This window comes from Mesoplodon mirus (assembly GCF_964341445.2).
Source record: "Mesoplodon mirus genome assembly, chromosome: 1".
In the NCBI taxonomy this organism is placed as follows: Eukaryota; Metazoa; Chordata; class Mammalia; order Artiodactyla; family Ziphiidae; genus Mesoplodon; species Mesoplodon mirus.
In genome coordinates, this window is record NC_138976.1 from 213656374 (window position 1) to 213672345 (window position 15972).

The 15972-nt window shown below is 45.6% G+C and overlaps 1 protein-coding gene across 1 annotated transcript in view; it reads left to right on the forward strand.

The window, feature by feature from the left end:
* Nucleotides 1–11400, forward strand: part of SHC3 (SHC adaptor protein 3) — a 151559-nt gene extending 140159 nt beyond the window's left edge. The window contains exon 12 of the mRNA XM_082629213.1: nt 10561–11400. Coding sequence (XP_082485339.1) covers nt 10561–10689 — 129 coding nt within the window. The 3' untranslated portion in view covers nt 10690–11400. The remainder of the gene's footprint in view (nt 1–10560) is intronic.
* Nucleotides 11401–15972: the final 4572 nt, after the last annotated feature.

A 15972-nucleotide genomic window follows, 5' to 3' on the forward strand; every position in this document is an offset into this window, starting at 1 on the left:
TATTATCCAGCTCATTCCATCTATTTTTGGAACATGCATGAAGACAGTCTGATTTTCTCTTCTAATGTGGACTAATAGATTTCTAAAGCAAACCCATTATTCTAAGGACATAGTCTCATTCGAGTCCTGGGTGAGTTTCAACCTGTTGTGTATACTATGTCTTCCTCTTTTATGGTTTTCACTCACTTTAATTGGAGTTCTTCCTCAAAACAGGTGCATGGGCATGAACTTTCTCATTCCTACATGTCTGAAAATATATTTTGAAGTCACTTTGATTCACCTTATGGTTGGCTGTAGCATGGCTGCTCTGATTCTTAATCTTTCGTGGATTACTTTTTCTTTACCTACTAGACATTTTTAGTTTTTTTCTTTACCTTCTACAGTGACATGGTCATGAATCTGTGTGTACCTTTTCTTATTCATTTTTCCAGAGATGTGATGAACCCTTTCCATCTGAAAATTTTTGTTTTTTCTTAGGTCAGAGCAATTTCCTTATATTATTTCTTTGATAATTTCTTACCTTCTTTACTCTTTCCCCTTAGAACACCTGGTTGAGGGGATGGATCTCTTGGATTGATCTGTCTCTTCTTTCATGCAAGTTTCCAGTGCTTTGAAAATTTGCTCTTATGTTCTGAAAGCTTTCCTTGATGATCTTCCAAACTTAATATATGTATAATTTTACAAATTGTATATTTAATTTCTAAAGGAAAATTTGTTATCTTCTGATCGTTTTACTTTTTTGTGTATCTTGTTCTTCTTGTTCTTTTTAATGGTTAAAAAGAAGAACATTTTTACTTTTTGGTGTTATTAATATGAGTTATTTTAAATATTTTGTCTATTTTCCAACTTAACTTCTGGGGTCAGGTGTTTGTTTGCTTATCATGATTTTTCTTTTCATGGTACTGACATTCTTAAGATGCCCAGTACATTTCCTTGCCATATATAAGAACAAGAGACTAGATTGATTTTCCTGGGATGGATCTCCTCTGCTGTAATACATTTAGGTATCTTTCCCTCTAGTCTTTCCTGGCATTAGCATTGAAGACTGACTGAGATTATGTGTGTGTGGTGCGTGAGGCATGGGGTAGGGATATTTTGGAGGGGATTAGGTTAAGGGGAGCTGTTATATGACAGATTAGAGGACTGTAGGGTGAGAAGGAGAGGAGGAGGCTCGGACTTTTATGCTGGGTACCTCCCAGGAGCGTTTTACTTGGAATCACCTTTACCCTCCCATAGCCTTAATTTTCCCCAGATGTCTTATTTAATTTCTTTGGATAAACATTCTCTGGCTTCTTCCCTGAAGGCAAAATACTAGTTTGGCTATAAGGAGGCAAAGGGGAAGGAGGGGGGGGTGGAGCTGCTGGCTCAGTTACTCTGGAGCATTCTCCAGGCAGCCTAACTGCTCTCCCTCCCACCATTGCTCCTCTCTCTCCTCAGCTGCAGGATCTGCCCTCCCCCCTACATTCTAGGCTACCCTCCTCCTCACTCTTTTATTTCAACAGGCTTCCTCTTTTCTGCTAGCCCACAGTGTGCTGATGTTACAGTATCCACTGGCAATCCACCTCCTTCTCTTTTGTTTTAGAAGTTTATTCCTCTACTGTCATTTCACTGGGGTTGGTGAAGATGGGATATGACAATGCCTATACTCAGCCTTACATTTTAAATTAGAATTCCTTTACTCATACCTTTCCTGTAAGAAGAGAATCATTTAATTATGTAAAACATCAGCTATTCACCCATCTCTATTTTCTATTGACAATTACATGAAGTAAAAATTAAATTAAAGAAGTAAAAACACATAGGTACATTTTAATATCTTCCCCACTCAATATTTGGTAAGGGACCTTCCCTCCTTTTTTCTGTAAATACACCAGTGCCCTAGGGGAACTTGAAGCTAACGTGTCCACAACATTTCTGTGCTTCTCTGGCATGGCTCTGAAGAAACCCTGACTGGTGAACATTTCCTATGAATTTCCCTTTTGGATACCGTGGTCAGGCTTATACCTTTTTTCTCTTCTATGATCAGAAACAGACTTTGCTGACTTTTGGGCAAACTTGAGGATGATTGAGGCTCCTTAGTACCTTGGAACTGGAAAAGGAAGGGACGTTACACCTAGAAGGAACCAGGGCCAGGCAGCCCAAAATAGTCCCCTTCACCCTGGATGTGGCTGGTCAGGGAAGCCATGGGGTGGGAGGGAGAGATTGGAAGATGTCCAGGATCCCAGCTGTGCAGGGATTCATGACCAGGCTTACAATTTGGATGGAAAATGAGTGTTCATGTGGAGCAAGGCATCAATTGGAAAATGTAAGCAATTGGCGTGCAAGATTCCAAGTACGACCCTTGGTATTGCAGCCCCGGGGGCTGATGTGGAGCCAGCACTGTGGCCATTGGGTTTAGGAGGGACCTGGACTGCGCCTTAATTTCAAGTCTGGAAGTGGCCAGGGTGGGTCTACATCCTATCTGTGTTAGGTTGCATTCAGGCATGAACTTTTGGGGGTGGGAGGATGTCCCAGTGGATCCAGCCAAAGCTGAGACAGTAGACAGAGGGCTGCAGGTCTGTAGGTGCAACTGTTCCTGTGGAATCAGAGTTTTCATCAGGAGACATCTTCAACTGACAGCTTTGCCTGTTCTAGTGCCACCCTTTGGATGGGGCTGAATGTAATCATTTTGTCATCGATTGAGTGTATTCCTTAAGACACGATTTTTTTTTTTTTGGCCGCACCACGTGACTTGTGAGATCTCAGTTCCCAAACCAAGGATTGAACCCAGGCCATGTCAGTGAAAGCCTGGAATCCTAACCACTAGGCCCCCAGGGAACTCCCTTAATGTACCATTTTTAAATGCACAATTTCTAAATGCCTACAGAGCAACTCCACATAAGTGTTCTAGGCAACCTGAGCCCACCACGTCTAAAGGGGAAGGTATCATCCCATCGTTCCCAGCTCCTCACCCCAGCTGCCCCCTGGATGCCTTCCCATGGCTTGCCCAGTCAGCAAGCCTCTGCCACCAGCACCTCCCTCTCACACTCCACATTCTCTGACCAATCCCCTAAATATCTCTGAAAGGGTCCCTCTCTCCCTGGATTGCCAGTGCATTTCCCCCCACCCTTCACTGCCATCAGGAGGCTCCGCTAATGTCATTCCCTTCTCTAAATCTCTCCAGGATGGCCGTTGCCTTCAGTGTAAGTTTATTTATTTATTTTTTAGAAAATTTTTTATATTTTTTTATTTTTTTACCTCTTTATTGGAGTATAATTGCTTTACAATGGTGTGTTAGTTTCTGCTTTATAACAAAGTGAATCAGTTATACATATACATATGTTCCCATATCTCTTCCCTCTTGCAGTAAGTTTAAACTGCTCAGTATGGTATGAAAAACAGGAACAGCAAACATTTACTGAGCACGTCCTGGGGCCCTGCACTGTGTGAAATTCTTCACGCACATTCATCAGTTACTTCTGATGAGAATCCTATGAAGTAGGACTATTATGATATAACCACTCTACATGGGAATGAAGGCTCAGAGAGGTCAGTAACTTGCCCTAAAGGGCACCATTAGGAGGTGGCAGGTGGGGAGGGGAACCCAGGTGCTTAAAACTGGCTTCTTGTCACTACACCAGACAGTTATCTTGGGGGTTGGGGGGGATGTCTGATGTTAGTTCACAAAGCACACAGGATGATGCTTGGCACCCAGCTGGGTGACGAAGGAAGGTGCTGGGGTCTGGCTGGTTTACATCTCAGTGGAGCATCTTGAGAATGTCCCATCATTTCTGTTTTAATACTGGGTGGGTGGAGGGGCTGAATGAACAGGACAGGTACTGTCATGTTCCTGTCAACAATGCAGTTAGACCCACAGAGCTTCGAGCTGTACTCTTCTCGACCAGTGGTTCTCAGAGTGGGGTCCCCTGTCCACTGGAACCTGCTAGAAATGCAAATTCTCAGGCTCCACCTGCTGAGTCAGAATCTCTTGGGGTGGGGGTGTCAGGCAGTCTGTGCTTCCAGAAGACCCCAGGGGCTTTTGATGCTGCTCAAACTGAGAACCACCGTCTAGTGAACGCATCCTTCCTGGCCTGTACATTTTGGGGCCTCTGCCTGGGGCTTTGTGTCACAGGGTTGCTTCATGGCTAAGAAGAAAATGTTTGGGGAGGGCAACACCAGATAATATTGAAGGAAGCTTCCAGCTCTCAGTTCAATTTCTTCGCCATTGTGGTCTGCCAGCCACTAGAGGGAGCAAAAGGCACACAGCTTCTATCCTGGGAGAGGGATGGCTGAGCCTCACCTGTAAGGACGCAGGTGAGCGTCCCACCTCCGTTTCTCAGCAGTCCAGGCAGGTTTGCAGGAGAGCCTGCTTTCCACGCTACTCTGCGCTTCTTCTCTTCCTAGTTTGCTCTGTGTTCACAGATTTTCACGAAGTTATCAGGTTAGCTTTGTGGGATGGCTGTGTCCTCCCTGGGTCTGCATTCTGGGCCCAGGGTTCTCCCCTGCCAAAGTACATTTGGCATGGTCTCTGGTGGTGAGCGTTGAAGGGTCAGACAGCTTGGGGATGCACTGAGTGCCCCAGCCTTCCTCCTTTAAGCTGGAATTAGGACTTTTTTGGTGCTTTCTTGAGCAGTGCCTTATCAGCTGGCACCCTGGAAGCCTCACAGAGGTGAGCACTTAGAACTAGCAGGGCCCCGGAGGATCTTCCTGGGATGAAAGTTCTGCATTTAGAGAGATTACAATTCCATCCATCTACAGAGCTCCTAACAAATTATTTTTAAGGTAGAATTTGCTGTGCTAGTTGATACAAACAACAAGGAATTATTACACTTTCTGAAGTTAGAACAAAATTTCATAAACCCAATACTGCTGGAAAGTTAGAGTTCCAAAGGGCTGATCAAGCAGCCCCACATCTGCGAGGGCACGGAGGCTCACCTGTGAGGTGATCAGGTGTGGTCAGACCAGGCTGCAACTTAGCTCTCCTCTCCTCTGCCCTCCTGGATGACTGCCCCCTGCATCACCCCATCCTCATGGCACTCACGTCCACCACTGCCCTCTTCCACTGCTCATCAAGGTGAAGAGCCCAGACTACAGAGCAAAACCCGGGCATAGGGTATCCCTTCTGACAGATGTCCACACCTGGCTTAGTCAACCTTGATGGAGAAAACGTCCAGAATTAATGAAGGGGAGGGGTGAGAAGAGCTCAGAGACTTCACTCCATCTCTCCTGTGCCCTCAGATCCCAAACCTGATATGCTACTCTAAAAATTAACATCCTGAGGTTGACCCACCACTTCCCACCTCCACTGCTGCTCCCACCCTTGCAGATACTGCTAGGACAGTGAGGTGGAATTGCTGGATCACATGGGAAATCTATTTTTAACTTTTTGAGGAATCTCCCTGCTGCTTTTCCACAGTGGCTACATCAATTTACATTCCCACCAACAGTGTAGGAGGGTTCCCATTTCTTCGCATCCTGGTCAACACTTGTTATTTTTTGTCTTTTTGACAATAGCCCTTCTGAGGTGATATTTCACTGTGGTTTTAATTTGCATGTCTGTGGTGATTAGTGATGTTGAGCATCTTTCCATGCCTGTTGGCCATCTGTATGTCTTCTTTGGAAAAATGTCCATTCAGGTCCTTTGACCAATTTTAATCAGGTTATTTTTCTTTTTTTATGTTGAGTTGTGTGAGTTCTTTGTATATTTTGGATATTAACCCTGTATTGGGTTTATTATTTGCAAATATCTTCTCCCATTCTATAGGTGGCCTTTTTTTGTTGTTGATAGCTCCCTTCACTGTACAAAAGCTTTTTAGTTCGATGTAATCTCATTTGTTCATTTTTGCTTACATTTCCCTTGCCTGAGGAGACATGTCCAAAAAACTATTGCTAAAACCAATGTCAGAGAGTGTCTGCCTAGGTCTTCTTCTAGAATTTTTATGGCTTCAGGTCTTACATTTAAGTCTTTAATCCATTTTATTTCTGTATATGGTGTGAGAAAGTATTCTCGTTTGATTCTTTTGTATGTCCAGTTTTCCCAACACCGTTTATTGAAGAGGCTGTTTTTCCCCATTATATATTCTTGATTTGGCCCATTTTTAAGTCTGGTTGTTTGTTTTCTTATTGTTGGTTTTAAGAGTTCTTTGTATAGTAGAATATTGTATTGGATAATAGTCCAAACTTATTATTTTATTTTTATTATTTATTGTCATTATATATTATTTATTAGATAAGTCTCTTGCAAATATTTTCTTCCCATCTGTGGCATGTCTGCTCATTCTCCTGACAGGGTCATTTCAAGGGCAGAAGGTTTTAATTTTAATGAAATCCAGCTTCTCATTTCCTTCTTTCATGGATCATGCCTTTGATATCATAAATAAAAAGTCATCACCAAACCCACAGTCATCTAGGTTTTCTCCTATGTTATCTTGTAAGAGTTTTACAGTTTTGCATTTTACATTTAGGTTTATCATCCATTTTGAGTCAATTTTTGTGAAGAGTGTACGGTTTGTGTCTAGGTTCAGTTTTTTGCATGTGGTTGTCTAGCACAATTTGATGTTCTAGGACCATTTGTTGAAAAGACAATATTTACTCCGTTGTATTGCCTTTGCTTCTTTGTCAGAGATCAGTCGTCTACATTTGTGTGGGTCTATTTCTGGGCTCTCTATTCTGTCCCATTGATCTATTTGTCTATTCTTTCACTAATACCACACTATCTTGATTACTGAAGCTTTATAGTAAAACTTGAAGTTGAATATTATCAGTCCTCCAATTTTATTCTTCTCCTTTGGTATTGTGTTGGCTACACTTGGTCTTTTGCTTTTCCATATAAACTTTAGAATAAGTTTGTCAATATACACAGTATCTTACTGGGATTTTGATTGGGACTGCATTGAATCTATAGATCAAGTTGGGAAGAACTGACATCTTGACAATATTGAGTCTTTCTATCCATGAATACCGAATATATCTTCATTTATTTAGTTTTTAAAACTTTCATTATAATTTTGTAGTTTCCCTCATATAATTGTGTATATATTTTGTTAGATTTATAACTAAAGATTTCATTTTGGGGGTGCTAAATATACTGGGTTGGCCAAAAAGTTTGTTCGGGGTTTTCCATAAGATGTTTTGGGAAAAACCCAAACAAACTTTTTGGCCAACCCAATAAATAGTATTATGTTTTTAATTTCAAATTCAACTTGTCCATTGCTTGTACATAGGAAAGCAACTGACTTTTGTATAGTAACCTCTTATCCTGCAATCTTGCTACAATCATTTATTAGTTCCAGGAATGTTTGGTTGGTTGGTTGTTTTTGGTTGTTGTTGCTGTTGATTTTTTTGGATTTTATTCATAGACAATCATATCATCTGTGAGCAAAGACAGTTTTATTTCTTCCTTTCCAATCAGCATACATTTTATTTCCTTTTCTTGACTTATTGCGTTAGCTGGGACTTCCACTATGATGTTGAAAAGGAGTAATGAGATGGGACATCCTTGCCTTGTTCCTGGTCTTACTGGGAAAACTTCAAGTTATCTGTAATATTCCTTTATTATCCTTTTAATGTCCATGAGATCTGTAGTGATGACCCCTCTTTCCCTTCTGATATTAGTAATTTGTGTCTTCTTTCATTTTTTCTTACTTAGCCTGGTTAGAGGCTTATTGATTTTATTTATCTTTTCAAAGAGCTAGCTTTGGGAATCATTGATTTTCTGTATTGATTTCCTATTTCAATTTCATTGATTTCTGCCCTAATTTTTATTATTTCTTTCCCTTTACTTAATTTGAATTTAACTTGCTTTTCCTTCTCTAGTATCCTAAAGTGGAAGCTTAGATTATTGATTTCAGATTTTTCTCCTTTTTCAATATATGCATATTGAACTAAAACAAAGGTTTTCATCCTCACTTTTATATGCTTTTTTGCTATGCAAAGCCTAACAGTTTTCTGGGGTTAACATTCATGTGTCATCACTGTAGCAGAATCCCTTTATATATCTGGAGAAGTTTGTCCTAGGTTTGTCTGGGCTGCTGGGCTTTTAAAATCAGCCATTGGCATTTCCAGCACATGGCAGGTGAGTCCACACAGATGGCTCTGTGGGCTGCAAGTTCTCTGGGCAGGAGCCAGATCAGAGTTTCAGCAAGTATTTATAGGAGTGAAGTAAACTGCCTATTTCTTTATATGGCTTACTCTTCTGTGTGCTTACATGTGTGCATTGTTTATACTGGCCAGCCTATGTACTACAAAAACACTGACCAGTGGTCCTCAGCTTGGCAGCATGTTGGAATCATGGAGGGAACATAAAACATGCTAGTGCCCAGGCCCCATCCCAAGCTCCTGGTGGAGTTGGCCTGGGCATGGGGTTACTGAGAGCAACTCAGGTGATGCCAATGTGAGCCCAGGTTTAGACCACTGTCCCAGACACTTCTGCAGCATAAATCCTTCTTCATCTGTCTCTATTGCCCCAGAACATAAATGAGTGTCAATCATTAAGAAGTGGAAATAAGGAGTCAATGATGTAAAGGCAACACCCCGATAATACTAGGCTCAAGCTGAGCTCCTGGGTGCCTTCAGCATCCAAGGAAGGGGCCTGTTGTGTTACCCAGGGAGCCTTTCTGGGTGGGGAATTCTAAGGAGCCCCAGGAGGATTAAACAACCTTGATGCAAAGATGCCAGAAAGTCTTGCAAAAAGATTTTTTTTCTGAATGTACCCATCAGATTACACCCTTACTGAGGCTTAATGCCCAAGAGTCAGGGGACCCCATGGCCTGGGAAGTTTCTTCCCCTTCAGTGCTTACAGAGGTGGGGTGGGAGGAGCCTCACATCAGAGTTGGAACCCAGGAGAGGAGAGCATCTTAATTTTAAAAAGTTTAAAGCCCAGGGCAGATGGCCTGGGCAGGGGCTTCTGATACGCACACCTGAAGCATAGATTTAGAGAGAGAATGAGATATGGGACTGAAGACCCAGAGATGGACATCCCATTCATGGGTTGATGGAGGGGGAGAAACAAGGGTGGCCACATTATGGAAGGAGAGTGAGATTAAGAACTTGGAGAAGGATGGATGGACCTAGAGATTGTCATATTGAGTGAAGTAATTCAGACAGAGAAAGACAAATATCATATGATATCACTTATATGTGGAATCTAAAAAAATGTTACAAATAACTTATTTACAAAACAGAAATAGAGTCACAGATGTAGAAAACAAATTTATGGTTACCAGTGGGGAAGGGGGGGGAGGGATAAATTGGGAGATTGGGATTGGCATATGCACACCATTATATATAAAATAGATAACCAATAAGAACCTACTGTATAGCACAGTGAACTCTACTCAGTACTCTGTAATGACCTGTATGGGAAAAGAATCTAAAGAAGAGTGGATATATGTTTATGTATAACTGACTCATATTGCTGTACAGCAGAAACTAACACAACATTTTAAATTAACTATACTCCAATAAAATTAAGAAAAAAAGAACTTGGGGAAAGAATATTGGGACAAGTAAGTGAGGAGAATAGATGTGCCTTCAGATCCTTCAGGGAGGGATGGTTGTTCCCTGGTTGTTCCAAGGGAGGGATGGGTCCCAGCAATGAGGCTGGAGAGAGAGGTTGGGGTACCCAGGCATCCCAGACCCATTGTGAGGGCCTGGAGCACTAGTGGGTACAGCCAGGTGCCTGCTCCCTACCCCATCTCCATTCCCTCTCAAAGAAGCAGGCCCCCGGGGCTGTATCCAGAGCACGCTGGGAGACTGCTCCTGGCCAGAACTCATACTGCCTCCTTCAAGTGTGGTCTATACTGTGAGTGTACCGGCTCAGGGTTGGGAGGACTGGTGGCCCCCAGGGGCCAGAGCACAGGGCCATTGTGCAGAGGGAAGAGGCAAAGTGCCACCCAGCACCCTCACCCCATCTCAGGCCTTCATCTATTCAGGAGAAGTTCATGGACAGGCACCCTACTAAGCTTTAGAACTGAGTGACCAGAAACGTGCAGCACTGTCCCTCCATCCCAGCAAGGGTCACCCTCCAGTGGGAACTTGGAGCCCCTCCTCACAACTGTGGGCTCCTTCCTGGCAGGTGCACAGGATGCTGACAGCTGGCCTGGGGATGGGTGGTGAGGAAGGACGGGGGCCTGAAGGTGCTGACCTGGAGGCTGAGCTAGGTCCCCAGGTGGAAGAAGCAGTCTGGGCCAGTACTGCCGGGCAAAGGGCTGCAGGTGGCAGGGGTAGGGGAGCCTGCAGACACCGCTGGGTGGTGCAGGACAGAGGTTTCTGGGATGGATCCCATGAGGGCAGGAGCGGAGCCAGAGAGAGGAGGCTGTTGGGAGGCAGAGGATCTCACCACGGCCCCTGGTTGCTGAAGGTGGCGGAGGCCATGGCTCAGTCCCAGAGGGGTGGACAGATGAACAGACTGAATTTACTGGCCAGTGACAGGGACCAGGGACTTAGCAGACACCACCTCTGAAAGCACAGGGAAACCCTGGGTCGCTAAGGAGGCTGCGTCTCCAGTTCTGACTCCCAGTGGGGGGCGTTCTCCTTCCTTTGCCTGTGGGTGGTGCTAACCTTCCCTCCGCACCCTCACAGATCCGCACAAAGGACAGGATCTTTGACAGTATCAACGACCTCATCAACCACCACCTGGAGAACAGCCTGCCCATCGTCTCTGCTGGGAGTGAGCTCTGCCTTCAGCAGCCGGTGGAGAGGAACCCATGACCTGCCAGCTGCCCCGTCCCGACACCGCACCTGCAGTCAGGAGGGCTCACGTCTTCCCGGTAGATGGGTACTGGGCCAGGGGAACTCAAGCATCTGCCCGCTGGTTCAGAGCTTTGTTCAAAAGCCCCAGGAGGAAGGCCTCCTTAAAGTGCAAGTTTCATAAACTTGTTCCGAATTCTCATGTGCATATTAAAGGTGTACATACCTATACATCCTGTACAAATTATCCCTCTATATTTATATTTTTTAAGACTAAGAAAGATGTAAGACTGATGTCCCGTGCTGTATGTTTTTAATGAAAACAAAGTTTGACTGTAGTTGTCCGGGCAAAATGTTAATTCAGCTGACCCATTCCACTGGGAAGGTGTTACCTACTAAGCACAATACAGGGAATAGAAACAGCAGGAGGGTTGGTAATAAACACTTGGGATTGTAATAAAATAAGGCAAGATGCTGTCTATGCTCTGCATGTAAAGCCCTGTGAAGTGCTGGTCCTCATGGCTGTCCCTCCTTGGTGACGCCTCCCAGGCTGTCTGCATCACTCCTGTGTGCACGGGGTTTCCAGCACCAGAGATTAGGGCTGCTGCACTGAAGAGTAGGCATTACTCCAGCTGTTTCAGGTAGGGCTGAGCACAGGAATGCTGTCTCCCATGACCCTGGTTGTCCAGGGGTTCTTGGGGATCCACTTTACTGCCAAATAGGGCACAAAATAAGCCTCACTGATCAAGATCTTGACAGGTCAGTGCTTCCTTTGTTTTTATCTGTATAAGGACAAAATGAGGAGGTGTGGAGGGGTAGATGGGGGTTTGTACATCCTCTTAGCCAACGGGCTGCTGCAGTACCTGCTAGTAAAACCCCGCCCCCTTTATATTCAGTAGAGGAAGAAGCATGTGTACGATCTGCGGAAGACGGGTGCAAACACGTGTGCTCAGAGTTCCTGCCTGGAGACATTCCATCAGCTGTGGCTGATACAGGTTTCCCTGAAGCTCGGGACCAGGCTCAAGAGCTTTGGGAATCAGTTTGAGGTCCCACTTCTGGAGAGATTGGTGGTAAATTGGCTGGTTTGTCTCTACAATGGTTTCCCAATTGCTCCATGAAAAGGACTCATGTCCTGGACAGTGCTTTGTCCCGGCTCCTTCCTTTGGGATCAAACACTGATTTCCTACTGGGTCGTTTGGTGTTAGGAAGTCGACAGACAGTGTTTCTAACTTTTAAAAAATGTTTGGCTTGAGATTACCGTATGATTTAACAGGTGCTGTCTTTTAAAAGATGGAAGGATTCACTCATTCGTTAGCACCTTCTCACTTGTGCTGCCACGTTGGCTCTTGTCCCAGTGAAATGCATTATGGGCAGCACCCCCTTCATCAGTGCAACGGAAGGACGCTCTGCACACACTTGGCATTGGAGAGTAATAAGTTTGATGCTTCCAGAATGTGGAGTTAATGGTAGATTTTAAAAATTCGAATGAGCGCTAATTCCACAAAGTTCTAATGCTACGTGTGTGAACCCTGTTTCTACTTTTAGAGGGTGTGTGTGGCCAGGATGGGAGGATGAGGTAGACCTGATGGCTGAGGATGGCTTGGGGCAGGTCCAAGGATTCATGTTAGCCTTCTGTGGAGTCTTTACCCTTTGACGTTCCAATGAACCAAAGCTGACAGTGGCTTCAATCTTCTAGAATGTTCTGCAGTGAATTGGAACTTTATGGGGAGTCTGGCACTAATCTAGACCACCCTGCCTCTTCCTAGAATGGTCTGTTTTCAGGTGCAGAACAGATACCCTGCTCCAAGTTATCCAAAAGCAGTGGGGCCTGAACAGGGATGCCGGACAGCAGCCAGGTCGGGCTCTTCCCCTGCGACAATGTAGACTTTGGGGTGGCTGTGAGAATTGCCCTGCACTCTGTCTCCTTGAGGCCTGCAGCCCTGCAGACGTATACATAAAAATCCGACCTCTGTGGGGAATGCATGATCCTTCTCTGTGTGCGAGTGTACACACATATAAAAATGGATCAAATGACTTCTTTCAACAGACTTGCACGCCCCCCTGCATAAGGCCAAAACGCTCATGTTAAGGGCAAAGGAAAGTAGGGAACAAGAGTTAAGAACTGAGAGCCCCTGAACACTTGATCTGTTTTGTTTTTCTCTTGGGAGTATAAGAAATGGTAATCTGCACGTTTAGTAGCTCTCTGCTCTGAAGTTAGTGTTTATCTCAATGGTGATAAGCAATATATGTTTTTTTGCATGAGAATCCATTTAGAAAATTAAAAGTAATGGGGGATCAACTATTGTTTCAATAGTCATTCAAAATATGCACTTTTCAGCTCAGGTTTTAAGATCGCTTCCCACAGAACAGTGTTAGTGGGACATAACTGGCACTCCTTTGTAGCCATTGGAGCAGATTTGAGGTGTAGCAGATGGCAGCAATTTTCTAGTCTTCGTTTTCTCCCATTTGTAAAGCATGTAAGAGCTCACTTGGGTCATCTCATCTCTTCCTTCAAGCGCCACGTGCTGGGTATCACGGAGCCTCACTCACAGATGGGGAAATTGAGGCTCAGGTAGTGCCCACCTTGCTCAAGGCTACAGGGTCAGTGGGCAGCAGAGCTGTTCCACTCTCTCAGCTGCTCCACAGGGAGCTCGGGATTCAGAGGCAAACTTCGCTGCAGCCTCAGGCAGGGCAGCTCCAGGGCCTCCAACTCCCAGGGCGTGGTCACTGAGCGCCGTGCCGGGCCACCCTGAGCCCTTGGAGTGTGCCAGGACCTGCTGCCCATCCCGTGGGCCCCCTGCCACTTGACCCAGGCCTCTGTGTCTGCCGGGAGAGCCAGGCAGGGTCCAGCAGTCCTAAAATGGCCCATCTTGCTAAATGGCTCTGGAGACCGCCCCCCTTCCCCTTTCTACTCACACCATCCTGTGTGAATTGGCTGTGCTTTCCAGGGACACTCCTATCTGCTGGGGGCCTGCGGGGCTTCTGTGGGGCCGCTGGTCACTGGTTTCAGTCAGCTTTGACGCCTGACTACTAGGGGTACTCTGAAGAGCTCATAGTAGAGGCAGGTGGGGAATTCCCTGGCGGTCCAGTGCTTAGGACTTGGTACTCTCACTGCCAGGGCCAAGGGTTCGATCCCTGGTTGGGGAACTAAGATCTTGCAAGCCACATGGTATGGCCGGAAAAAAAAAAAAAAAAAAAAAAGAAGCAGGTGGACAGTCAGATGGTGTGTTCAAATCAAATAACTCCCCACCTAAATCCTATGCTTAAGCCACCACTTCCGGACTTTTTATATTGGAGAGGCCAGAGGACGGGAGTCTTCCTAGCTTTTACCTGTGTTTCATTTGAGCAATGATTCTGTTTTGGGCCATCTCAGCTGTTGGGGTGGCTGGACAAAGATCCAACTGGGGTCCTCCCGGTGGAGGAGGGTAGCACTGATCATTTCCAATGAGGACAGATGGTGAGAAGCCGAGTGCGAAGGGAGAGGCCTGACCTGAAAGCAGGGCAGGCCTGGGGGAGGAGTGGATGGAACAGCACTTTGTGCGGCCCCCTCAAAGGGCCCCGTGCTTGGGGACAGTGTCAACTCATGTCTCCTGGCTCCGTGTCCAGCCTGCTGTCCTGAAGATGCCCACTTCCTGAAATGGAGCTCTCCTTTCAGGTAGCATCAGATGCCTGGGGACTCCTTTATATAAGTAACACTTGCAAACAAATGTCCTGGTCCTTATTTCCCTGAATCCGTCGCCTCTTGAAGGCCAGTCACACGTTTCCTTGGATCCCAGGCTCCCCGGGCAGCTTACCTTGGCTCCTGCATGCACAGAGCCATGTGGCCTTGAGCTGGTTGCTCAGTTTCTCTGAGCCCTGGCTCTCTGCCTGCACCACCGGGCTGTGCAGTCCCTGTCCTGAGAGGCTGTGGGGGCCGGTGACTATGTGTAAGCACGGAGGACCGTTGTTTCCTGGGAGGCTTCACTCTCAAAAGTGTACATCTGTGCTCTCTCGCTGGCCAAGTATGTAAGGACGCCATCCATAAATGCCTTTCTGTGAACGGTGACAGCCCGGTGGGAAATGGGAAGGAGATTGTGGAAAGATTGCAAATAGGTAACTGTAGGGCACACAGATCTTGGCCTTGGGTTTCAGAAGGATACTCTAGGGTTCTGTAGTTAAACTTTAAGTTGGTCCTGAGAAAGAGAAGTGGAAAAACGACTGGCACATGTTGTAAACCTGGAACTGTCCTGCTCCTCAGAGGACAGCAAGTAAGGGAGCGTCCTGGGATAATACAGCTGGAGGGACCCAGTTTTCAGTGAGGAAACCAGAGCCAATTGACTTGCTGGAGGGTGGCGACAGTCAGTGACTGAATCTAGGACAGAGTGCAGGACTTATTAGGGTCCTTTAGGGCTTGTACATAAAGCTCAGCCCCTGATGGAAAATGGCCAGTAGTGCTTCCCTCCTTGAGTTTACATTTATGTTCCATCTTTTTTTTTCCAAAATGCATAAAGGTGTCAGTCATTCACAAGGACAAGGAAGTGTTTCTATTCCTTTGTTTAGTTTGGGGTCCCTCAGAAGCAGACCTTGAGAGAAGCTCAGAGCGTATGTAGACTTAGGGGTGGGGAAAGGAAGCTGATGAGGAAGGCGTGGTCAGGCAAGTCACCAGGATGTGGATAACAAATTGCACTGGGGACTGAGGGCGGCAGGGCTGGACGTACCTCAGAGCTAATCCACCAGCGTGGGGGGAGAGCTAGACATTTACCCCAACAGCCTAGCACTGGTGGAAGGCTGTTTCTAGCCCCAGTGTCCTGGCCAGTCCTATGCACACCAAGCCAGGGAATCCTTTGGCAGAGAGCCAGGCCTTCATAAGCAGACTTGGGGTGAAAGGCAGGCATCAGAGCCATCGGGAGTCCTTCCCGGAGTCCCTGACTCAGTAGTTCTGGATGGGGCCAGAGAATTTGCATTTCTAATAAATTGCGGGTGAAGCTGGTAGGCAGTCTTGACTTTGAGAACCATCCTCAGGTATGAATTGCTAGCCCTTACCTGTCTCACTGATGGTTTTTCCCCTCTAATATACGATTATGTTTTCATGCCACTTCATGTTATAGATCCCAGCGTCCATGCTGTGAGATTAAAAGTGGAGGATTAATAAGCATTTATAACTCCATGCAATCATTGCTGGCAGATAAAATGCCATCTGCCAGCCACAATTTATTTATAATGGAGTTTATACATATTTATAAGTTTGCAAGCAACAAATAAACAGTTTTAAAACTGGCAAATTTTATAGCAGCCAGAAAAATTGCAACTTTATACCAGGACTTG